This window comes from Enhydra lutris, unplaced genomic scaffold (genome assembly GCF_002288905.1).
Source record: "Enhydra lutris kenyoni isolate GAN:26980312 unplaced genomic scaffold, ASM228890v2 scaffoldscaffold26, whole genome shotgun sequence".
NCBI lineage: Eukaryota > Metazoa > Chordata > Mammalia > Carnivora > Mustelidae > Enhydra > Enhydra lutris.
In genome coordinates, this window is record NW_019154110.1 from 10085803 (window position 1) to 10110716 (window position 24914).

General features: G+C 51.5%; 1 protein-coding gene across 3 annotated transcripts in view; it reads left to right on the forward strand.

The window, feature by feature from the left end:
* The first annotated feature begins 6519 nt into the window (after nt 1-6519).
* Nucleotides 6520-24914, forward strand: part of LOC111151592 (HNF1 homeobox B) — a 52638-nt gene continuing 34243 nt past the window's right edge. For 2 of the 3 annotated variants that reach the window (XM_022509669.1, XM_022509670.1), the window contains exons 1-4: nt 6520-6866; nt 11514-11713; nt 16857-17121; nt 18801-19036. In XM_022509669.1, coding sequence (XP_022365377.1) covers nt 6523-6866; nt 11514-11713; nt 16857-17121; nt 18801-19036 — 1045 coding nt within the window. In that variant the 5' untranslated portion in view covers nt 6520-6522. The remainder of the gene's footprint in view (nt 6867-11513; nt 11714-16856; nt 17122-18800; nt 19037-24914) is intronic. The other variant, XM_022509671.1, reaches the window with a different exon arrangement.

The window sequence follows — 24914 nt, forward strand, 5'->3', positions numbered from 1 at the left end:
AGGAGGAGGAGGAATAGATTATCTCTTTGTAGTAAAGGCTCTCCATGCTTAGGTGTAGTATTTATTAGTTTAATATCATACTAGATTGCTAATTTTTAATTTAATCTTTTACGGGCTACTGGGAACACCCTATTTCTAAAAATGACCCTGTAGAAGGATGTGAGTTGTTGAATCGAAATGAGAGAAATCTCCTCAACCCTCAGGAGTTACCCCGGCAAAGATCATCTGATAGCGGCCTGTTTGGGAAATAAAAGCACGAACTGGAAGAGATTTCTAGAAAGAATGCCGAGGGCTGGGGTTGATGGGATTTCAGATCTCCCTGTAATCATTTGTTATTAGCTCACAGCTCTCCCCAGAGGACTTCACAGGTGGCAGGCAGGTGCTTGGTAGGATTTGTCCGTGAACTCACACTAGAAGCTGTGCATCTGGAGGAGAGGCAGGGAGGCAGGCCCGGAGGGAGGCCATGAGCCATGCCCTCTGAGGAAGCCCTTGACTGAAGGTAAGCCCTGCTTGTGCCAGCCCCCACGCAAGGTGTGTTCTGTGTTATCTAATTTAAATCTTCCATTAACCCTGTAAGGTATTGATTCCATTATTATTACCATCTATATGTGGTGATAATATAAAGACTCAAAGAAATTAAGTGACTTACCCCAAAGCTATACCCGCACACCCTCCCAGAGAGCCCTGGTCTGCGGCTCCAACACTAGGATTTCTCCAGTGCAACGCGCTGTGGTATCTCTTGGGAAAGTCATTTCTCCATCCCGAATCGCTTCGCCAACCCGCAGACAAAGGCTGTGATTCCGGATGACTGCAAGTTCCCTTCAGATCTTTGGATTTCTAGCCGCAGAAGTACTTTATCCAAGGATTGACAAACTGTGGCCCATGGACCAAATGCAGTGGCCAGTTGTTTTTTTAAATAGTTTCATCAGAACACAGCCACACCTAGTCATTGATGTCTCAGCTGTAGTAACAGACGTGAGTAGTTGTGACAGAGACCACATGGCCTCAAAGCCTGACATGCTTCCTGTCTGGCCCTCTAGAGAAAAAGGGCCAGGCCCCTGGAATATGCCAACATACAGGTTTTAATAGTGAGAAACGAGACACAGTGAATGGAAGAGAGTCTCCAGGGCCACACAGCAGCTGGGAGACATCCAGTTCCAACTGGGGGACGGCCACTGTTCACATGTTACACTTTGTAATTATTTAATTGACTTTTCACTAAGTTACAATTTATGACAACATGTACAAGTCTGAGGTGTGTAGCCTGGTGATGTAGCCACCATTCCCATGTGAAGACAGAACACTTTCCTGGCACCCCGGAAAGCCCCCTTGTAGCCCATCCCTGTGAACACACTGCCCCCCTTTCTCCGGAGCAACCTCCGTATTAGCCTCTATCACCGCGAATTACTTCTTCTTGCTTTTTAACTTCACGTAGATGGAATCACACAGTGTATATCCTTTCACATCCAGGAATGATGTTTCGTTTTAAACTACAACTTCATGGCTAATAGTTTGGAAAATCGAGCTGCGCACATAAGGGAACAAAGATCCTCCTTAATGGCGTCACCCAGAGATGATCACCTGTTCATTTACTCAGCAGGTATTTTACTAAGCATGTGAGATTGCCAGGCCCCTCTCTGGGCATTGGAGAGGGAGAAGTGAGACGGTCCCCGCCCTCATGGAGCCTCCAGTCTGTGGTGCAGGTTTTCAAGGGCTGCTCCGGAGTCCCACAGAGGTCCTGCCAGAGGTCATAAGCCACCCGCCCAAAGGCCTGGAAGTGGACACCCTGGGATTATGGAACCATTTAGAAATGTCAAATCATAGAAGAGTTAGGGAAATCAAACAGTCGTATGGACTAACTTGCTTTTTTTTTTTTTTCCCCAAGAAGTGCTTTTATGAATAAGAGAATTCGTTAAAGATTATTGAAGAGAAATTTTCTCATTTTGGGGAGGTCTTTATTTTCTTTGAATTAACTAAGTAGCATCTCGATATCCATCTTTTAGCATAAAATTTATTGGGGTCCTGTGGGAAATATGCTATTTCCTCCTGGTTGGGTGCCATGAAGCCCACACAGAGGAGTCTGCTAGCAATCTTCTCTTCATTCCATCATGACCGGGCATCATGAGAATGCTATGTTTCCAAGCTCAGACTGTCATTGAACATTTTGAGACTTAGGAAAAAAATATGGGAAATTTGAAACATACAAATAGAAAAATATAAGACCCCACAGATGTCATCATTCATCTTCAGAAATTTCAAGTTTGCCAGTCGTGTTTCTGCTATCCCTTCACATCTTATGGGGTAAGGGTGCTAACTGGCCATTTCTCAAAAGCAGAATCAGAAGCCCTGAGAGGAGTGCTCTCCAAAAGCCCTTGGGAAGGTGAAGAGCCCTCCAGAAAGGAGTACTGTATCCAGAACTAGGACCTGAGGCTCTAACCCTGCAATCTAGAATGTTCTCTTGGCTGTGACAGTACTCTCTAACAGCAAGGCCCCCACACCCCTTCAGACCGGGATAGAACAGCACTTATGTTTTACTCCAGAGATGATTTCATTTCATTTACTCTAGAGATGATTCTACGAGGCCTTCTAGAGGCTGCCAGATCAAAGGGAAAGCCTTGGAGAATGGAGCAGCAGCTGGTGGAGAGAACCAGACGCTCCCGGCAGCAAGCTAAGCAGACATTGGGAAGTGGGGGGAAGATGGTGCGCCCAAGAGTGGGAAAGGACCATCACTTACACTATGAAGTTAGAGGAGAGGTGAGTCTCCTGGAACCACATTTACTATTCTGCGGAAATTCCAAGATGGTGCTCAGGTCTTCAGAGTCTTGAGCCAACTGGATTTTAAAATGATCTTACAATAAGGCCCGCACTTACCACAGCAAATCTTGAGATTTGACCTGTAGATGCATTGTTTGAGTAGAAGAACCTAATACAATCTCTTCAAATTCAGTAACTCTTAAAAAAAGAAAAAAAAAAGCTGATCATGAAAGACCTCAAAGGGATCAGCTGCCTGACTTCTTTGCCTGTTTTCATGATGTGCTGCTGCTTCTTCCTGAACATGGGAGAGCAGGTCAGGTCACCCTCAGGGAACACACAGTTACTAACTCATTTAATCCTCACACAAAACCCAGCAGGGTGTGTTGTTATCATTTTCCACAGAAGGAAACTGAGGGTCAGGGTGATTATGTAACCTGGCCAAGTCCCAGCGCTGGTTAAGCAGATCTGAGACCTACATTTAGGTGTGTTTGATTTCTGCATCTACTCTGTATTTCTCTGCTGTGGATCCTCCACTTCTGCCTCGTAGAACCCCTGATTGCAACTTCCCATCTGCCAAAGCAGTAAAAGCTGGAGACTTTCCTCTTCCAACCTAATGCCCTGCTCACAAGTTCTGAGCCCCAGTCCCGGCCCTTCACTTACTCCAGGAGCTGCCAGATTCCTCTAAGTGTCTTATGTTTTATTTTCCCACCTTTAGAATGAGGCTACTGTATTAGTTCATCACCATTTTGTCCTGGGTGAAGCATAAACACAGAGTATTTCAACGATATTCTTGTTTCCTCTATTTGGGGGATATTAAACAAAGGATTTTAGGAGGTAACTCAATTAGCATTTATGACCTACATCCTAAAATCCTGAAGAACTGTCTGCTGAGATACTTACACTTCTTTTTTTAAAAGATTTTATTTATTTATTTGACAGAGGTCACAAGTAGGCAGAGAGGTAGGCAGAGGGGGAGGCAGGCTCCCTGCTGAGCAGAGAGCCTGATGCGGGGCTCCAACCCAGGACACTGAGATCATGACCTGAGCCAGAGGCAGAGGCTTAACCCACAGAGCCACCCAGGTGCCCCTACACTTTTCTTCTTAAATGTCCATATGAAGAGGTAGGTATCGCATCTGTGCAGATCTATTAATTGCCCCTATTTAGTAAGCCCCCCTATTATACCAGGTAGCATATTCAAGGTAGATCTGAGCCAGAGGATTACAGGAAGGTGCTGGATACAGACAGCCAGACTAACTATAGATATACCCGGACACTGGTAGGAAATTTCCCTATCAAGGTGAAACTTCCTGTACATTCACTGGCTTGGGCTAGAGGGAGAAAGAATGGGTTTGCAAACACCTGAATTTTGAGAGACAAGGAAGCTTGAGTCAGACTTGGCGCTCAGTAGTTTGGAACTACGAATCAAAGCTTTGCTGTTGAAAGGGAAGTGAGTGCTGGTGTTTTAATGGGTTTTCCCAGCTGAACACAGAAACTGATTTTCATTACACTTGACTGCTTCTATCATGATAGCAAGTGAGAGACAGAGAAAAAGAGATTGTTCTCCAGGGACATTTACTCTCAACACTTCATTATCCTGGCTGAGGGGAGCTTGGTAGGCAGAGAATGTTCTCTCATTGGGCCAAATTGTGAGGGGCAAGGACCTGCCATATGTCACAACAAACTAAAAGACAACAGGGTAGAATGAAGGGCCCTCATTTCCATCAACTTATTTCTCCTTTCTCAAGGAAAGAGCGTGAGATGGTGGCAGCCTTCTTCAAGGCTACAGGAGCACAGTGGCCCCCTTCCTTCTGGCTCCCAGCACGCGTCCCAGGAGGGAGCAGACCCTTTAAGAGAGGCAGCCTCACTCCTCCGCAGTTAGTCCCACTTGGGACTTCAGCTCCCACACACCTAGATTCATCCAGAACCAAGCAGATGAGAGCCGCCAACCTTTCCTTCCCCCTCGCTGAACTTCCTCCTAATTGTCTTTTAAAGGTGGTAATGGTAGGAGAATTTGATTAGAAGCTCCTTTGCAAACTCCCTGCTGATTCTGAATTTTTGTCCCTAATCTCCCAGTCCCTCTGGGCCCAGCTCTGGATCTGCCTGATTCTGAGAAGCTAAGGCCCCAGGGGTTAGCTTTTCCTACTGGAAACTGGCTTCCTCCCTTTCCCAGACTGAAAAGTGTGAACAATTATTAAGCCAAGGGTTTCACAGGTGGTCTCATTCAATGTATGCAACGCCCGCCCCTCTCCCGGCACTACTGGCATCAGTATTTCACGGATGAGGAAACTGAGGCTTAAAGAGGGCTGGGGTTCCTCTGCCCTGGGAGCTATGGGTGTACAAACTGTGGATCCTAAAAAGCTCCTTGCCCTGTTCTACTGCAGGTCAGGGCCAGCCTGTATGTAGGTCCAGGGGCGCCGCAGGCCTCCTTCCTTCCCACACCGACAGGGGAGATGCAGGTGAAACTCCCAAAGAACTGAAAGGTTCGGGCTTCCTTCCTGACCCAGGCCAAGGTGGTAAAAATCTTCACTCCCTCAGCGTCTTCGTGGGCGCTGGCTCCCTCCTGCCACTGCCTTGGTTGATTTCACCCCGGAGGAGCTCTGTCCTTGGCTGTGAGAACCGCTGGGTCCTGGAGCTGCGAATAAACCAGAAGGCAGTGGGCCGGGGGACACGCAGCTCCCACTGTCCCTCCAGCCAGCCGCAGGCCAAGGTTTGCTTTCACTGTTTGAAAGGAGGCCCTGCAGTCCTAGTTTCGCCGGAAAAGCAGAGGCGCTTTGATATTCTGCGTTTAAACTGGAGAGCTTGGCCCAGGGGGCCAGCTCCCCCCCGAGGCTTGGCCGACCTGGGTGCTGGGGCAGCCCGGCCGCTGGAGGACCTCAACTTTGGCTGCTCCCCGGGCCATAAATTAGTGGGGCCTCCTTCCCTGTCGCCTACCCTCTCAGGCCGGCAGTTCTGCGAATCCAAACCTCTAAGACTCGTCTGGGGAAGGCCTGGGGTCTGCAAAATAGTACGGGTAGAACTAAATGGGGTCGCCGCGATCCGCACTCACCCGCCTGCCACCCCCGTTTCCTCCGAGTCTCCGCGTCCATTTCCTAGGGGGCAGTTTCTCCGCGCCCCGCTGGCTGTCCCTGCCCACCACCTGCGTCGTTTGGGATGCGTCGGAAGGCGCCTCTAACTCTTCGCACCCTCCGTCTCCTTCCAAGGGCACCCCAACTCCCTCCAGCTCTCACCTGCACCCCTGAAATGCAGTTTCTTCTCTCCAGACTAAACCTGGGCCCGCGGCGTCTGGAAAAGCCCCGGAGCCTCCCACACCGAGGCTGCAAGCTGCTTGCTTACCAAGTCCAAAGGTCAGCTAAAGTTTGGCTGATAAACAGAACCACTACAAGAAGGTCTTCAGCCCCCCAGCGTGAGTACAATGGACCCTGGCATGCCCTGCTCCCGGTCTAGGTCTCCAGCTCTCCACGTCTGCCCCCTCATGCTCTCCCTCTCTCCCTTTCCCCCCTCCCCAAGACCATTTGCATCTTGCCGAAAGCCGGGCCCTCCCCGCTAATTTGCATATCTTATATGGCCTAATGGTGGCGATCATGGCAAGTTAGAAGTTTTCTGGCTCCTCTCGGAGGAGACTCCGGGACCCTGGGGAGTTAACAGGTGTCTGGAGGCTGAAGGGTGGGGGGGGCTCCTGGACTTGGGGTTCGCTTGTGAAACTCCCCTCCACCCTCCTCTCTTGCACCCACCCACCCCCTCACCCCCTTCTTTTTCTGTCCTTGGAAAATGGTGTCCAAGCTTACGTCGCTCCAGCAAGAACTCCTGAGCGCCCTGCTGAGCTCCGGGGTCACCAAGGAGGTGCTGGTCCAGGCCTTAGAGGAGTTGCTGCCATCCCCGAGTTTCGGGGTGAAGCTGGAGACGCTGCCCCTGTCCCCCGGGAACGGGGCCGACCCCGACACCAAGCCAGTCTTTCATACGCTCACGAACGGCCACGCCAAGGGCCGCTTGTCTGGGGACGAGGGTTCCGAAGACGGGGACGACTATGACACCCCTCCCATCCTCAAGGAGCTGCAAGCGCTCAACACCGAGGAGGCGGCGGAGCAGCGGGCGGAGGTGGACCGGATGCTCAGGTAGGCGCGGACCGAGGTGGGGAGTACGCGCCCCAAACCCTGAAGCCCGGGCCTTGTGCCTGAGTGGCGCTGCGCGCGACCCTGTTTCCCACCAGAGAAGTCCCCCGGGGGGGTGCTCCGCCTCTCTCCCAACACCTGGACCCCTCCCAGTGCCGCACTCGGCCCTGAATCCCGAGGCTCCATCTCCCCTTCCCCAGGCCAGCGCCCGGGACCCGAGGGGCCCTCCCGGCCTGGGAGAGCCCGAGCGGCGGAGCTCTGGGCGGGAGGTGTGCTCGCGCGACTGGAGGGTGCGAGTGGGTGCAGTGAGTCAGTGGCCACTTCCCGTGAGCAGAGGCTCCCGCCCGCACAGGTCCCAGGCCGAGCGTTTCTCCCGCGCGCCGCCTCTCCCGTCCCGGGAAACGCCGGCCGGCGTCCGGCACCGCGTCCCGCTGTCCTTTCAGAGGGACTGGCGGCGCCCGGGGCCGGGATCCGGGGGGCGAGCTCTCTGGAGGGCACTCCCATCTGCAGTGCCCCTGCAAGGCCCTAGGGTTATCCAGAATCCTCAGGGCCAGGTTAGATTTGCAAAGGGAAACGTTTGCGTGTTGTAGGGCCAGGGCGGACCCGCACGGGGCAAAAGGAACACGTATCTAAGGAAGCCAGGGGCAAGTGCGGCTGAGACCGCCTTCGCAGCGGATTTGGTGGCATTTTGAGAAAGAAGGGCGTTTCCAGACCTGGCCGCCGACATCCCGGCTTCCTCGCGGAATTCGGGCCGCCTGGCGGGCCTGGGATCTTTTGCTGGGTCTCCCCGACCGGCCTAGGGCTTTGACAGCTAGTTACTAATTATCCAAGGAGCCGAGCGGTTCCCTTAGACCGCACGTCGCTCCCGGCACCTCGGCTTTAGGACCGAGTCCCTTGCGTGGCCTCGGACCCTTCAGCGCCGAGATTTCAGGACAGGGGCCGGAACCAAAGCCGCGCCCCGAGTAAGGCAGCCTCGGTGTCCCGGCCGCAGCAGCAGTTTGGGGGTGGGATGTGACCCTGCATTTGAATTTGCCATCTGGGGACCCAGCGGCTTACTCTCTAGCAAAGATAATTGGGGATTTCTAGATTTTTCCCCTCCGAAGTACTTTTTTTGTTGTTCGTAGGTTTGAGGTTCTTCCCTCGCGGTTCCCCCGAGCGGCGGCGGTTTCGTTACCGCCGAGGTTCGGGCGCAGGAAGGTGAGGGGTCGGAAGAGGAGCCGCTGGGGCTCCAGGTCGGCCTGGAGGTCGTGCAGGCCGGGCAGTCTAACCGAGCTCCCGGCCGCCTGCCACAGGAAGCCCGCGGGGCCCAGGCCCATCCACCTGGCCGCTAGCGTGCGTCTTCCAGCGGGGTTCTGGGACGTTCTGCGAAGCCCGAGGCGACCCAGGGCCCCCTCCGCACCCAACCCCGCGCTGGGTTGGACGCAGCAGAGATGTAACATAAACGGCAGCACGTGGAGTTAGGGTGTTATTAATTTATTTCTATAAATCATCAACAGAAAGATACACAAAGAGTTGTGATTAGGTTAAGAAGAGAGGCGGGTTATTCATTGGTGAAGTTGTAAACGCGGCTTAGAGAGGGAAGGAAGTCCGAACGCAGACGCGGGGCTCCTGCCCGTGCACGCGCTCGGCGCTGCGGGGCGCTCCCCGCCAGGCCCCCCGGCACCTAAGCTGGGCTGTCCGGGCCGCCCCGGGGCGGTGCGCACCAGCAGACGCGGCCTCGGCCCTGTGCCCTCGGCGCAGCCTGGCTCCCGCGGGGCGGGGAGGGAGGCGAGGGGCAGAGACCCTCACCCGGCTGGAGACGTAGAGGACAGACCCACGGTTTTCCCTCCTTTCCCAGGCGGGTGCCGCCTTCCCTCCCCCACCTTCGGGAGTGCTCAGACTTTATTAAAGTAATTTTTCAAGAAATTGCTAGCGGTTCCCAGGTCACTGCACGGTCGGCTCCAGAGCACTCCCTTTTTTGCCCACCCTGTTCCGGTAAAGTGGAAAGAACAGAACGGAAGTGTCTTTGCTGGACGCAGGACTCCTGGAAGAGAAAGGCAAGAAGGAAAGGTCCGGGACCGCGTACCGCTTGGCCCCGCGCTCCGGGCTGGAGCTGCCTCGGGAGCCCGGGCGTTTGGAAAGGAAGGAAGCCAGAGTTGAGGCTTCTGAAGGAGCTCGGGGCGAACTGTACGGGGGTCCAGGGCTTTCCTGCTCCTGGGCAGCAGAGTCCCTGTTTGAAAAGGAGCGTGCTGGGCCCACTCCCGGCACCGGGGTCGCACGTTTGACACCTGCGCTCCCGGCACAGTGGCCGCTCGTGTTTCTCGGGATCCGTGTATTTGTCGGGCTTTGGAACCTCTTGATCTAAGCTGTATTTTCAAATGGACAAACGTAACCAGCTCTCTGGGGTCCTCCCGGTGAATACAGGTGAATTGTGGGGTCAGAGAGCTGTAAAGGTATAACAACGCCATCTTCCCCCTGGCTCTTGTCATTAAATACGGGCTGAAGGGTTTGCTCGAGTTTGTAGGGTTTCCCTGTGTGGTTTTTTTTTTTTTTTCTTTAACCTTCCCAGTTGTTAAACTAATTATTCTTTCCACAGAACCTTTCCATCTTAGAACAGTAAACTATTTTGCTAGGTTTCCTAGACACACGAAATGAACACAGGTAAAGAAATTTAAACAAAACGAAGAGAGTCAAAGAATCTGTTAAAGCAATTAACTTTGAAAATCCAAAGGCGTTTTCTAAGTTCCAAAGCAGTTGTATCTGTTGAAAGTGTTTTTCTACCCTAAAAATATCTATGGAAATATTCCCCAGAAGCAAGCGTTAAAATGATCGCTGATGTTTACACGGGTATTTGCGTCGTGTGGATATTTTCCATGTGTGAAATGGATTGCGTTTTCGCATTTTTTTGTCCTTGTTAGTTCATTATGTTTCATCACTTGGATGTACCTTTATAAATACTTGAGAAATGTATTGACATATATATATAATTAATCTTAAAAGTGTGTCTTTCAAAACATCTCTGCTAAAGCCTGTGATCTCACGAATTTAATATCAAAGATTTGTTAAAATAACCAGTTATTCAGACGCTTACAAAATATGTTTACTTACAAATTTTTAAATTCGTTAAACAAAAATAAATTTTATTTGCCATGTGATAGGCACCATTTAGAAATGACCGTTTCATTTGCAACAGTATCTCTGTTTTAGCCTCTGCTTTACACGTTCTTTATTGTTTCATTTCAAACTCAGGTTTTTTCTTCTTTTTTTTTCATGTTCTATCAGACTGTTATACACATCAGCATATAGTAAAGGGGTACTGGGTCTTTTTTTAAGTTAAATATATAACTGTATCAAATAGTATATGTGGATATGTGGAGTGAATACTTTTGTTCTATATTGTGCCTCATTTTTAAAATTTCTTGTTTTAAGTGACACCTCTCACTTTGAAGTCACCTATTCAATAAGCAAGAAAATATACTGGCAAAGTTGAAAGCACTTTAAATAAATAAAATTCAAAAACCCTAGTACATTGCTGTAGAGAAGCTTTTTGCGTATATTCTGAGAAATGAGAAGTATAATCAAGTTCTTATCCCATGCTTGAAATTGATGAGAAACATTGCCTTCCAGATATATTTCTTCCCTGATAGGATCAGGGTAAGAATAGGAGAAACCATGGCATTTGGGATGGTTAATATCTTATTCAAAAATTGATTTGAGGGGCGCCTGGGTGGCTCAGTGGGTTAAGCCTCTGCCTTCAGCTCAGGTCATGATCCCAGGGTCCTGGGATGGAGCCCCACATCAGGCTCTCTGCTCAGCAGGGAGCCTGCTTCCCCTCCTCTCTCTACCTGCCTCTCTGCCTACTTGTGATCTTTCTCTCTGTCAAATAAATAAATAAAATCTTTAAAAAAATTTGATTTGAAATTATCCATCCCCATTAGGTTTCATCTGGGAGGTAGGGCTGTGGAGGGTTGTTTTTTGTTTGGTTGGTTGGTTGGTTTTTAAACCTGCCGTACCTCCCTGGAGTGATTCTTCTTTCTGGGAGGAGGAACATCATTGTATTTCTTAAAAACTTTTCTGAAACTCTGAAAACTGTTTAACATTTGGCTGAGAAGTCCTCATTGCTTCTCAGGAGATGGACACAAATGTTTCACTCCAATTTTATAGGACAAAAAAACTGAGACACCTACTCAGAAAGGAAATAATGTGGAAAAGGTCTGGAATTCCAGACTGGTGCTGCCCCCTGTCATTGCAGGATCAGCCCGCCCAGCCCCAAGTTAATGGCATCTCCACTTTCCAAAAGGCCTTTTGCCTTCACGCCCCTCACTTTCCAGGAAAAGGAAGGAAAGCAAAATAAAATAGGAACTTTTCTCTCTGCTAAAGAAAGTGAGTGCTGGTAGTGCCTCCCCATCCCTGAAGATGGGATGTCATTGTCACCTTTATCCTCCTGATCTCCGATGACAGGGACTGAGTATACTGTATAGGAGCTCTTGTCTCCCTTTCCTTTAGGTTTTGTTTTGGCCTTACCTCTCTCCCCTGGATGTCACTTGGGCAGATGGAAGAAGTGGGTGAAGATCAGGGTTTTGCACAGAGTGTAGGTAGAAGCCCTAAAAAGGGAATATTTCTACCCAGACATCTTCCACCAAAATCCTAACCGTCTGCTTATCTGTCTAGCGAGGACCCCTGGAGGGCTGCCAAAATGATTAAGGGCTACATGCAGCAGCACAACATCCCCCAGAGGGAAGTGGTCGATGTCACGGGTCTCAACCAGTCCCACCTCTCTCAGCATCTCAACAAGGGCACCCCCATGAAGACCCAGAAGCGCGCAGCCCTCTACACCTGGTACGTCCGAAAGCAACGAGAGATCCTCCGACGTAAGTGCTCTAACCCCTGCTGGACCTCAACCTGGAGTGACCTTTGCCCTAACTCTGACCCCTGTGGGATGCCTCAGTTTCCTCTACATCCAGAAGGCCTGCGGAGCATTTGGCAGATACAAGGAAGCTGGCAGGTGGATTTGGTTTTCGTAGTTATACAGCGGATTGATTTCCATCATTTTCTTCTTCCATGGTTCCTTACTACCCAGCCAGCTGCCTTGATGAGTCCATTAGTGTGTGCGATGTACATTGAATTTTCTGGTCCCCGCTTCCAGCATCCTTCTCTTTGAAACCAAGTAGGTAACAGTGGACTGTTGTCCCCAAACTAAACCAAACAGCTCTCCTTGCCGCAGATCGGAGTTCCCAAGGAAGACGTCCTGTAGCCATCCATACCTGTTGATCACTAATACTGTTCTTTTCCTCCCCTCTGGAGAGCATGTACAAAACAGAAGATAGCTATAGATACAGATACAGTCAGAACTCAACCCTGTTTCTGGGAGCAGGAGCACTCTCATCCCAAAGCAATTTAGGATGATCCCTGACATATGTCAATATCGACACAGTTTTGAGACTTCAGCTGATGACCCTGTGTGATGAGGAAGCCGCTCTGGCTAAATCAGGACACAGCAGCAGTGTCTCCATTTGGGACACTGGCCAATCAGTTGCTGTCATTCCCACTTCCATCCCCAAATTTTCTTTCTGTCCCAAGATTTCTTCCAGTCAGTAATACCAAGAGATTTTTGTTTTGAAGCATAGGGAAGTTTGAACTGCATTTGAATGATGGACTGTTTTTATTTTTAGGAGAATATGCTTTTACATTATCCTTTAATTATTTTGATCTGGCCCTTTTCCCAGGAAAATTTTGTATGAGTTTTCCACTCTTCCCATCCACTGTCCTCTGGGCCATCCCATCCCACTGTCCTCTTCCCATCCACTGTCCTCTGGGCCGTGGGCTCCTCTCTCTTCATCAAGATACTAATTTCCACCACTTTCTGGGTTGGGTTTTTTCCCCTCTCACTGGATGTCCACTTTCTAAAAAATCTTTCTTGTTTTCTGCCATACAGTGCTCTGAAGTGATTATTTCAGTATTGATTGTCTCCGTGCCCGTGGGTGGAAAGGCTTCCTGGAGGAGGGAAAAGTTTTAGACCTCCATCTCCTAGGGTGGCTGTTTGTTGGAAGCATTAAATGGTCAGATGAGAAGAAGCAAAGGCAGAGGTCTTTGCTGCATAGGAGAAGGGGCCCCTTTTAAACTAGGGGTTGATTCACCACCCACAGTGGCTAGGTCTTTAAGAATTTGTGTTTCTGACATGAAGCAACTCTCTGTGATTCCTGGAGAGTCTGAGAACATTCTCAGGAGCCACAGTCTCTGAAGGCCAGAGAACCCTTGGGCCTGCCCTCACTCCAGTCCAAGCCTCATGTGGCATCTCCAGTTTGAGCTGCCTCCCTGTGTTCAGTGGATCTCTCAGAAAGCAGAGAGATCCAGGAAAGGCCAGTTAGAAGCTATGAAAAAGACACACGTCCCAGAAAGTTTCTCAAGATGCTTGAGATGAGACTGCAAGGGATTTTTTTTTCCTCTGCAAGGGATTTTTAAAATCATTATTGTTTTAAAGCCACATGAGGTCTAAATCTTAAGAAACATTCCTTCATTCTGTAAATATTATTTGAACTTCAGTTAGGTGTCAAACACTGTCCTGGGCTGTAAGATGCACAGGCTCTTTTTTCCTGGATTTACCACCTGATGAGGGAAATGGCATGTTTAAGTAAATAATGACGGTTGCTTTCTAAGAGCTGTTATAAAGGTGTACACAAGGGGCAGCAGAGGAATTGCTAAATTGTCTGGAGATATCACAGAGGGCTTCCTAGAGGAGGTGGCATTGGACCCAATTCTTGCAGGATGAATACAAGATACACAAGCATGGGATAAAAATTAGCAAGTGAGATGGAACGTGTGAAAGGAGAAAGGGGGGAGCATTTATTTTTTTAAATTATTTTTATTAACATTTAATATGTTATTTGCCCCAAGGGTACAGGTCTGTGAATCGTCAGGCTTAGACATTTCACAGCACTCACCATAGCACATACCTTCCCCAGTGTCCATAACCCCACCACCCTATCCCTACCCTCCCACCCCCCAGCAACCCTCAGTTTGTTTTGTGAGATTAAGAGTCTCTTATGGTTTGTCTCACTCCCGATCCCATCTTGTTTCATTTTTTCCTCCCCTACCCCCCAAACCAGGGGGGAGCATTTAAAAAGACATACTTGGGGCGCCTGGGTGGCTCAATGGGTTAAGCCGCTGCCTTCGGCTCAGGTCATGATCTCAGGGTCCTGGGATTGAGTCCCGCATCAGGCTCTCTGCTCGGCAGGGAGCCTGCTTCCCTCTCTCTCTCTCTCTCTCCCTGCCTCTCTGTCTACTTGTGATCTCTCTCTGTCAAATAAATAAATAAAATCTCTAAAAAAAAAAATAAAAATAAAAAGACATACTTTTTTGAAAAATGAAAAATGATAATATCAGTGATAATATTCATGGGCCCATGCACATGTAGAGAATCTGCTTGTCCAAGCTAGCTCCTGAGCCTATAAAGAGGCTGCTGAAACCAGAACATTTTCTGTCTCCCTGCTTCCCCCCATTGATCTAGAAGGAAGCGGAGGAGAGGTGGTGGTGGCTGGAGGATGGGCCGAAGTCCAGTTCTTCAAAACTCCAGAGGCTAGGGCCCTGAGGTGGGCAGAGCCCAGATATTTCCAGGCACCTGCAATCAAGGCAGCCTGGCCGATTTGGGCATGCGTGCAGGGAGGCTGCCTCCCCAGAAGGCAGCCCTCAGACAGAGGCCATCCCAAACTCTGGGCAGCTATGAGGGAGCCTCACACCTACCACAGACAAAATTAGTCAGTTCTGTTACCTCCACCCAAGTCAGATGTGATGGTTTTGTGGATGTATTGTTTGGGTTTGGCTTGTACCAAGAGGCGATGCAAAGGTTGCTGATTAAGGGGGCTTTGTGTCTGTAGGGCTATGGCCCATGCCTCACATCCATACAACTTTGGGCAAGTCCTATAAGCAGTCTGAATCTCAGTTTCTTCAGCTACAAAACGGAGAAGACCAGACTTCTTGCTTGGAGATGTTGTAAGAGTTAGATGGACCTTTTGGATACCCCACCACACCGGGGGCTCAATACACATTCATTGTCATGATCAGTATTTGGAAGTACAGGAAGAGCCTCCTGTGGCTCCTGGGTCCTCGGGATTATCCTTACTGGCCTTGCCTCTTACTCTTGGTGACGCCACAGGGAGGAGAGGAGACCTTGAGGCAGACCTCTGAGTGAGGAACTTCTTTCTCCCCCTCTTGCTGTCCCTCAGGTGGCTGTACAAGCCAGTGGCCATGGAGACCCAGTAATGTAAGAGGTGTGGAGGCACTTGGAAAAACATGGCCTCCCTAGGAATGTGGGTCCCCATCATCATCCTGACTAGAGATAGATGTTCTGAAAGACTCTTGAGTGCCCCCTTAGGTTTTCACCCGGTCCCATCCCACAGGCAGGGAAGCAGGCGGTGGGGAGAGTTAGGTGACTTGGCTTGGGCCCTCAATTAGCCAAAACTGAGACAGTGGCTTCCTGCCCAGAGCTTGGGCAGGGCTTCTCTCGAGGTGTCTGAAGCAGTTATTGGGAATCACTGAACACGGAGCCGAAAGTGGCCTGAGAATCCTCCAGAGTGGATAGGACCCAAATCCTAGGCCCCAGGGACAAAAACAGGTTCAGACACTACTTAGAACTTGGCCAGTCGGCAACCAGTTCAGATGAAGCCAGCACGGCCTGTAGCAGAGTCTCAAGTTCAGGCTGGTTAGAGGCCCACTGTTACTGAGGATGGGCCAAAATGGAAAATGATCCCTAGACCGGTAGTAAGTTCCCCATCGCTGAAGGGGTGTAGACTGGAAGACCACGTGGCAGGGTGTCGTAGAGGGAATTTGAGCATTAAATAGTGGCCTGACTCTGAACCTTGGAGAATTTTGGATCAAGTTGCCTCTGACACCTGCATAAGTGACTCCAGGAACCAAGAAAGAAAAACATCAAGGTCCAGAACCTGGGGACTGGGAGTTAGGAAGTGAATCTGTCATGTGTCCTTGCTTAGCAGGGTGGTTGGCCTCTGTGTTTGTTCATCTGTAAAATGGAACTAATGACTCTGAACCCTGGTTCGTGTAGTTCTGAGGAAGACGAAAACAAAGTTCTCTTCTCCCACAAGTGAAAAGTAAATCTCATTTAAACCACATGGGCTAGAGTGTCCCCAGTGGGTGAGCTGCCACCTTTCATTCTTTCATTCAAAAAAAAAATGTATTGAGGGTCACTATGTAACCAGATCCTGGGAATTGACGGGGAGCATCGCTTTGTCTACATTTATCTTTCTCCAACTCATTAAATGCCATTGCTAGAAAGGTCCTGTGTTTGCAGTCTTCTGCATTTGCCGTCTGTCAAAAGTGAGGCAGATCCGTAAGACCTTTCCTTCTTGGGCTGTTTCCCTCATAAATGGACCCCTGGACACACACACACACACACACACACACACACACCATGCCTTTGAAATTATCCGAAATCTGAGAGCTTCTTCTCTTTCTATTCTAAAACTCCAGTTATATTTATTCCTAAGTAATAGTGAACAGGTTTTGGGTTTTTCTGAGGGGATAACATCATAAGGTAGATGCCTAGGATGCATGAGGAGAGAGGAGCGCTGGGGAGAGCTGTTTTTAGTTTCTGAATATTTTGTCTAAGAGCATATTGTATCTTTGAGCCCTTTACCTCTAGACCTGAGACTTGGTTGAGCTCATCCTCTTGGACACCAAAATACAAGAGTTCAGGATTCAGAGGCTTGCTTCATGTCTGAGGGCCAGTGAGCCGATGAAAACACACTGCCACTCAGACAGTGGCTGGGCCACATGGGAGCTCCTTCAGAGAAAGGAAAGCGGTGGCTTTGGTGGAGCAAACCGAAGTGGGCAGTGAGGGGCCTGTTGTGGGCTTCCCCTCTGGACCCCATGGCCCCACACGTCATAACGGCAGATGGCAAAGCTTAGGGGAGAGGAATAAAGGTGTTTTTGTCTGTCTGTCTATCTGTCTGCCAAGTGAAGGCTACAGACCCTATCAAATCTACTCCTTTCTCTTTTCAGAGTTCAACCAGACAGTCCAGAGTTCTGGAAATATGACAGACAAAGGCAGTCAGGATCAGCTGCTGTTTCTCTTTCCAGAGTTCAGTCAACAGAGCCAGGGGCCTGGGCAGTCCGATGACGCCTGCTCTGAGCCCGCCAACAAGAAGATGCGTCGCAACCGGTTCAAATGGGGGCCCGCATCCCAGCAAATCTTGTACCAGGCCTACGACCGGCAAAAGAACCCCAGCAAGGAAGAGAGGGAGGCCTTAGTGGAGGAGTGCAACAGGTAACACCACCAGAAACTCACTCGAGCAGGCGGGCAAGCACATGGACCTGAGATCCATCCCTACAGTGCTGGGATATTGAAGTATTGGTTATCCAGCTAAGTGTGGCTACGGCAGGGTTTCCCAAAGTGTGTCCATGGAACCCTGATTTCACACTATTAACAAATAAGTTTGAGAAACTTCAAGTGTATTCTTCCTCCCGGGGAGTCGTGACCCACGTTAACCTTAAAAAGACCCCGAGAAAGCCTAGAGTTGAGAAACGAGAAACGTACATCGCTTTGTTGAGTTGATTGTGAGGCAAGGGGTACTTAAACAATGAACTGTTATTGTAGGGAAGATAATTTGGAGGTTGCTGGTCCAAAAATAAGATGTCAGTAGGATGAGAACCAGTGTTTGACCTCCATGCAGACCAGGGAAAAACGGTCCCTTAGCCAGAGACTGGTTCTGGCTTTGACCAACTTACTGGTCCAGGAGGAAACTTGGCGGAAAAGAATTGGTTAGATCTGTCCAATGCACTCTGTCTACACTGCTTAGAATTCTTTTTGTATCTTAACAACCACATATAATTTTAAAGAAAATTATTAGAAATCCTTGGGATATCTTTTTTTTTTTTTTTCACTCCTGCCATCTTCCCTGACTCCAACATTAACTTTGACTTCCTGAAAAGTCTGGTCTGCAAAAGGTGGGGGACACCGGGGTGGCTCAGTCAGTTAACCGTCCGACTCTTGATTTTAGCTCCAGTCATCATGATCTTAGGGTCGTGAGATCTAGGCCCATGTCAGGCTCTTCACGGGGCATGGAGCGTGCATGAGGTTCTCCCTGTCCCTGTCTCTCTGCCCCTCCCCCCTTTCTTGTACGAGAGCTTGTACTCACCCTCAATAAATGAAATGAAATGAAATGAAATGAAATGAAATGAAAAAAGAAGTCTGGTCTTTGCTCTGGCCAAGACCTGCGGGCTCTCTGTCCATCTCTGGGCTGGTCTGGCTCTGACAACAAGATATGGCTAGAGAGCTGAAGCCAGGAAAGGACATGTCACAGAATCCCCAGGCTATGCTCTGTCCCCCTGCTAATGAGAAGCCCCCCCAGCACCCAGCGGTGTCTGAGAGTCCCTCTCCCACCTGGCCAGCAGTGATAAAGCTAGAGACCAAGCACCTCTCTGTGTCTTCCTTTCACCGCTCCCAGCCTGCCCTTTGAAGAGGATTCCTGTGGCACATAAGGAATATGGCTATCCTGGTACCCTTTTGGGGCTATCCAAACTCTAAACGACCAGAAGTCCCTCGAAGGGGTTCAGATGGAGCTAGTGAAGGATTTCACCTTTTGTAGGTTGGAAAGAGTAGCAACATAAGATATCAAGAGGCCCTGTCTGGACCCTCTCCCTGCATTACCTGCCCGTTGGCTGTTCTCTCTGTGTCGGGAGCCACACCAGAGGCCTAAGCCCCTCATTCTCGGGCCACAGAGCTTGTGCGGTCCATTTTCGGCCCTACTCCAGCCAGATAACTCCATGGGCTGGACTTCTCTCAGAACAGGCTTTTCCCCAGGCCCCACCTCTGTCCTTGGCCTCTTCACGCTCCTGAGCAGGAGCACTGAGATGTTGTGTCTGAGGCCAAGGACCAGCAGGCCTCCCCCTGGCTGCTCTCACTCACCTTCTTCCCCCGCTTCCCCCTCCCCCGTCCATCCTCAGGGCAGAATGTTTGCAGCGAGGTGTCTCCCCCTCCAAAGCCCACGGCCTGGGCTCCAACCTGGTCACTGAGGTCCGTGTCTACAACTGGTTTGCAAACCGCAGGAAGGAGGAGGCGTTCCGGCAGAAGCTGGCCATGGACGCCTACAGCTCGAGCCAGACGCACAGCCTGGACCCCCTGCTCTCCCACGGCTCTCCCCACCACCAGCCTGGCGCCTCTCCTCCAAACAAGCTGCCAGGTAAGCCTGGCCCAGGCCCCAGTGCCTCGGAGGCCCAGCCACCCTGCTTCTCCCCACGGGTCTGGGCTGGCGCAAGGTTTTTCCTGAGGAGGAAATGGCGGGATGGTGCTAGGGCTGGCCCCCTCCCGTGGCCAGAATGTTCTTGGGAGAACAGTGTGTGGCTGCACTCAGGTTTCCTCTGAGTCCTTGCTCAGACTCTGGGGAGCCCCTCTTCCCCAGCCTTCTCTGGGTCTCCTTTCTTCTCCCTGGGTGGTTGCTGACTCAGCAAAGCGGGGTGACTGTCAGATGAGATGGAGAGGCTGCCTTATTGGCACTCTACATCTGAAATACAGGGTCCCCTCTACCCCGTCCAGATCCCATGCCAGGGCTCCATCCAGCCCTAGCAGGGGGGGCCCAGAGGCCTGTGGGGAAGGGCCACTCTGCTGGCAGTCTCTTGCTGGCTTCGGTGCTCTGCCAGAGTTAGTGCAGAATCTCACCTGACAGCTTTGCAGGGCTGAGATGGCCCAAACTAGTTGATTCCCTACTGTGTGCTGCCGTGTGCCGGGCCCCCGGCCTGCGTTAGACGTCTCTGCTACGGGGTGTGGGCTTGTCGGGCTCAAAGCCTACATCGTCACTGTGGGAAAGCACCCCTATATGCTGAGTGGTGCATCAGGCCTGGTCTGAGGCAGAGCACTTCTCCCCCCTCCCCGGGGCTTAGTCCTTTCCGGAAAGCTGGCTGCCCAGCGTGAGGGTGCTTATTGAGGCTGGCTTGGTGTCCCTGTAGGAAAAGGATGGCATGATCTGCCCCCTGCTCTGGGGAAGGGTTTGCAAAAGGAGAACCAGGCCTCATTTGCAGCTCCGCCTGCTGCTTGCTCTGCTGCTGGGAGCAGTCTGAGGTCTGGGGCTGGCCTCAGTGGTGGGGGGCCCCAGCTGGGCTGTTGCCAAGCATTTGTTCCACACACTGCTCCCACAGCATGACTGCTTCCAGGGTGTCTGGGTACCTGGGCCAGGGCTGGGGCCTTCTTGGGACCCTACTCCCGCAGAAGGGAAAGGTTCCGCCACACAGGGAGAAGGTTCAGGTTATTCTTGAAAGGCCTAGAAGCGCCCCCCCACCCCCGCCGTCACCCCAACCCCGAAGAGCACTAGCCTGATGGCAGAGTAAGTCCATCCTGTAACGGAAACCCAAAGCAGGGTTCAGAGGGCAGAGCAAACGGCATGTGGCCAGCACGGAGCATGACTGGGGCACTTGCTGCCCGCCTGCGGTGATCCACGGAGCAGGGGCTGGAGCGGTGGGGGGCGTGGTTGGGGCAAGGGGCATTATTGAGAAGACAATGGCTATTGTGCTGGGACCTGTGATCTCCACACCAAAGTCAGGGAGCCTGCAAGCCGAACAAAGGCCGGGCAGCTTTCTGACAAGCTGGGGTTGTGGTGAGGTCACCACGGGGTCGTTGGCGGAGGCCTTCTGTATACTGACAGGAGACACAGAGCGGGGCCCGAGGGGCCAGGCAGGTACTGGAAACTGAGCAGGGTGCATGCTAAATACAGCCCAAGAGCCCTCTGATCGGGGTCCCGGGACGCATGGTCCCCCTGGAGTGGGTTCTCTGGGGTCCCCCCACCAGATCTCGGCCTTTGAAAAAAATCATGGAATGCTAGAACTGGGAGGAGCTTCAAAGAAGGAAACGGAGACCCAAACGAAGCAGTAACTTGGCAAAGTTAAGAGAGCAAGGGTGGCAGACGTGCCTAGAACTTGGGCCTGCCTATTCCCACTCGGCGCCACATAGGTGCGTGTGTGTCCTGCCCACAGAAGCTTCTTGTCTCCTTGGGAAGGCATCGCGCTGGCATGGAATGCACGGGACCATCTAGGGCCCAAGGCCGTCGTCCGGGGCTTCGTGTGTTTCTAGGGAGAGACTCCTATTTATAGAGCAGGAGTGAGGGGACACTATGTGTGTTCACAGTGGCCGCCTTCCCCTCTGCCTGAATTTTCACTCAGGGCTCATCGTGGCAGTCCTTGTCCATGCCCAGAGAGGGGGTTCTCTGGACTTGGTTCTGAATCCTGCCCCTAGCTAGCCAGGTTGATCCCCACAACAGCAGGGTGACCCAGTCATGTCACTTCTCCAGGTCGGACTTGCCCGTCTGTAGAACAAAGAAAGAGGACCTGCCTCATCGGGCCCACGTGAGGATTAAATGAGAGAACGTGTAAACACCCTCTTTCCCAATAAATGGTGACGACTCTCATTATTGCTGCGGTTCTGACAAGCAGCCGCAGAAAGAAAGGCAGGCAGCAGCCATCCGTTTCCTTCTGACTTTCACACTTGGGGGCATCGTGTCCTAAGAGGCGGTGACATGCGCCCTGGGGCCAGGCTGGGGCCTGGGGTGCAGGACGCTGGGAGGTGTGACTGTGCCCCCCCCTTAGGCTGCTTGGGTAGCATGTGAACTGTGCTGGGGCTCCTAGGGGACACAGCCCAGGCTCGGCAGACAGCAGGCTGGAGCCCTGTGCTCAGGCAGGGCTGCGTATAGTCTGCAGAGCCTGGCAGTGTGTTTCCTGTAGGTATGGCCTCTAGCCAAGCCCAGAATGTACCTGGACACAGAATACAAAAAGAGCTCCGTGGGGGGCCAGGGAGAAACCAAGACCCAGAGTCAGCGTCAGCCCTAGTACCCTCTAAGGCTGAGCCTGGGGTGGGGGTGCGGGGAGACAAGGCCCCAGTCCCCCTACTCTGCTTCTCCTGCACCCCACCCCGCCCCGCACGCGAGCCCAGAGCCCCCGGGGGCACCCGAGAAACCCATCCTCCCCTTGACCCTTCTTCCTAGAGAAGAGAGCATCCCGTTTCTAACGAGCCCCTGGTCTCGCGGCCAGTGTCGGTGGGTTGCGTCCCACTTGCCCACAGTGACCACAGTGTGACCCGGAGGCTGGAATGTCCCGCACAATAGGAGTGGCAGGGGGAGCACTCTGCCTCTGTCAGCAGCTGATTGGTTACAAGGTGCCCCACAAACACCCTGTCAGCAGAATCAGCTGTTTTCGGGGGCTGCCCCTCCCGCCTTTACAATCACACACCAGCATGCGGCCCAGGGTTGTCATGGCTTTGTCCCCCTTATGCATGCTTAATTGACAATTAAGATGGGGCTTTGAACCAGCCTGGCTGCGGCTGATGGGCCTTCATCTTTCCAGGGAGAGTCACAGGGGCACCCTTTGTTTGCTCTTCTTGGGGGCCTGAAGTTACTGTAGCGGGCTGCCAGCAGCCATTCATCTTCAGCCTGGAAGGCCTTTATCTGCAACCCCCCCCCATTCCAGCTCTGGCCAGCAGGAGCTGTCCCTGGTTAGAGGCCCCATGACAGCCCATTCTGAGGCCATTGAGGAGGCCCGGAGTGATGGCCCCTATCTCCATTCTGGAGCGGAATCAAGAGAAAGGCCCCCAAAAGGTCAGAGAGCAGGGCTGTGGCAAGGAAAGGGACTGGTTGGAGACAGGTGCTTGTATTGATTGGCTCAAGGAGGAGGAGGAGGAAGTTGGCCTGGAAGGGAAGCCGAGGCTTGGGCCAAGGCTAGGGATCCAGCTGCATGAGCTGTGGGGCTCCATGTAGCCTCCACTCCAGTCGGCAGACTCACCTGGCCAGCTTGCCAGTGAGGGGCAGAAGGACCTCATCAGCCTTCGTTCACCCCACATGTCGTGTCCTCGCTCTTACACCATCTTTTGGGGAGGTTGAGGTTCATCCTCCTAGAAAGAAAGTGAGGCACAGAGGTGAGAGGAAGCCCTTCCAGAATAATCTTTGGATACCCTGACCGACAGTCTTTTTACATGGGGGACTTCATTTCTGTGGCCACTTTCTCTTGCCTCCCTTCGAACTCTGTTGCCCCCTCTCCAAGCCCAGGGTGGACTTGATTGGCCCAGTGGTCAGATCAGAGCTTGAAACCCATTGAATCCTGCTACCCACTTCCCCCGCTTGGCTCCCTTCACACGTCCTCCCCAAGTCACCCACCAGAATCTAAGCCTGGGTCTTAGACAAATTGAACCCTGGGCCAGGATATCTGTGTGGTTGCTGCTGTTTTTCCCTGATGCAGAAATCAGTGGGACTGGAGGAAATCTCCAAAGTGCCCAATGGAAGGGTTATGGCTGCATGTGAATAATCATAACATCTGTGTTGATTAAATATTTCCTGGGTCCCGGGCCCTGGGCTGAGTGCCTATACGCATCACCTCAGTTAAACCTCACAGCAACCTTATAAGGGTAGAAACCTTCTGTTCCCACACCCCCATTCTACAGTCAAGGAAGGGGAGAGGTTTAGAAGGTAGATAATTTGCCCAAGTTCATATAGTTAGTAAGTGGCAGACAGGTTTAGAACTGTCACGCGCTTACCATCTCTCTGCATTATGCAGATGCTAAGAACTTTGCAGGCATGGAAACATATACACTACGTAACACACACACACACACACACACACACACACACACACACACACACACTCTACTCCCATAGTCCCTTCTTCTCCCACATTCTTACTGCTCCCCTCTGAATGACAAAAAGGCTTTAGGAGAGCTGGGCCAAGGATGGAGGGGTCACCCAGTCTGGCTGGTTTATTGCTTCCCGCCTGCCCCCCCCCCCCCCCCCCCCCCCCCCCCCCCCCCCCCCCCCCGGCAAGCCTGTTGCCCCTGACCAAGGAAGATTCTGCACCCTGCCTGTAAGAAATTCAAGCCCCCTCTTTCATGAACCCATCCCCATCTGGGTAGGGATTTGAACTGCCCTTGTAGTCAGCCCTGTCTGGGGCACTAAATGCCTTAACAGCTTAATGGGGCCCAGAGACAGCCTGGGCACCTCAGCGCCCCTCTGGAGCTCCGCCCCCTCCGGCCCGCAGACAAGGGGCGGGGTTTATGAGGGCGGTTGTAAAAATATTCATCTCCACAGCAAAGGTCCCCCTGGCAAATAAGCCCCATTGTCCCTAAGTAACAGATCATTGCCAGTTCAGAAAAGAAACAAATCCTGCCTTGAAACATCTGGTACTTCAGGAAGCACTTTGGTACCAACACTTGGGAGCTGAGCGCTTCTCCTCCGTCGGGACTTTATCTGCCGGGCGTTTTATCTGCTAAATTTGAAGGTTGTTTATCTTGCAGTACCACCCTATGGGCTGCCACTAGATTGAGGAAGACAATCAGGATATTAATGAGATTAAGAGGCCCAGCCTTCAGAGGCTTCTGTTGGTAACCTCCTTCTGATAGTTGTGGCCCGACCCTGGTCTGCATACAAAGACACCTGGCTGCGGGATGGCGGGGCTCAGAGGCACTGCACAGAGGGCCTGGAGATACGGGAGCGCTATCGCAGTAGGCAGCCCGGTGGGCCATGCCTAATCATCCCCCTGAAGGACCCTTAGATGATTCAAGGACTCCTTGTTGTCTCCAATCAGCTCGAAGGAGGAAGGAAGCTGCCTACAAGGGCAGAGCCCTGGCCAGCAGGTTCCTGGAGAAGTGCCCTTGGAATCTGTTGAAGTTTTGTTTTCTTTTCCTTTTTCTTTTTCTTTTTTTTTTTTTTTCTTAAAGATTTTATTTGAGAGAGAGCACACCGGCACTGGGGAAGGGGCAGCAGGGAGGGGCAGGGGGGAGGGGAAGAGACAGACTGCCCTGGGGCTCAATCCCAGGACCCTGAGATCAGGACCTGAGCCCAAGGCAGATGCTTAACAGATGGAGCCACCCCGGAGCCCCTGGTTGTTGAAGGTTGAAGCGAACTTCTTGATATGAAGGCCCAAGATCTGGCATTTTGCCTCTACCCACTTTTCAAGGAGAAGTACAAGCACAAATGGGGAAGATATATAGATGTAGATATGAATGAAACATAACCCCGCCAATAAGGTCAAGTCAAGCATACAGTTGTGGTTATCCTAGCGGTCATGGGAACTCTGGTATAGGGGTTGGCA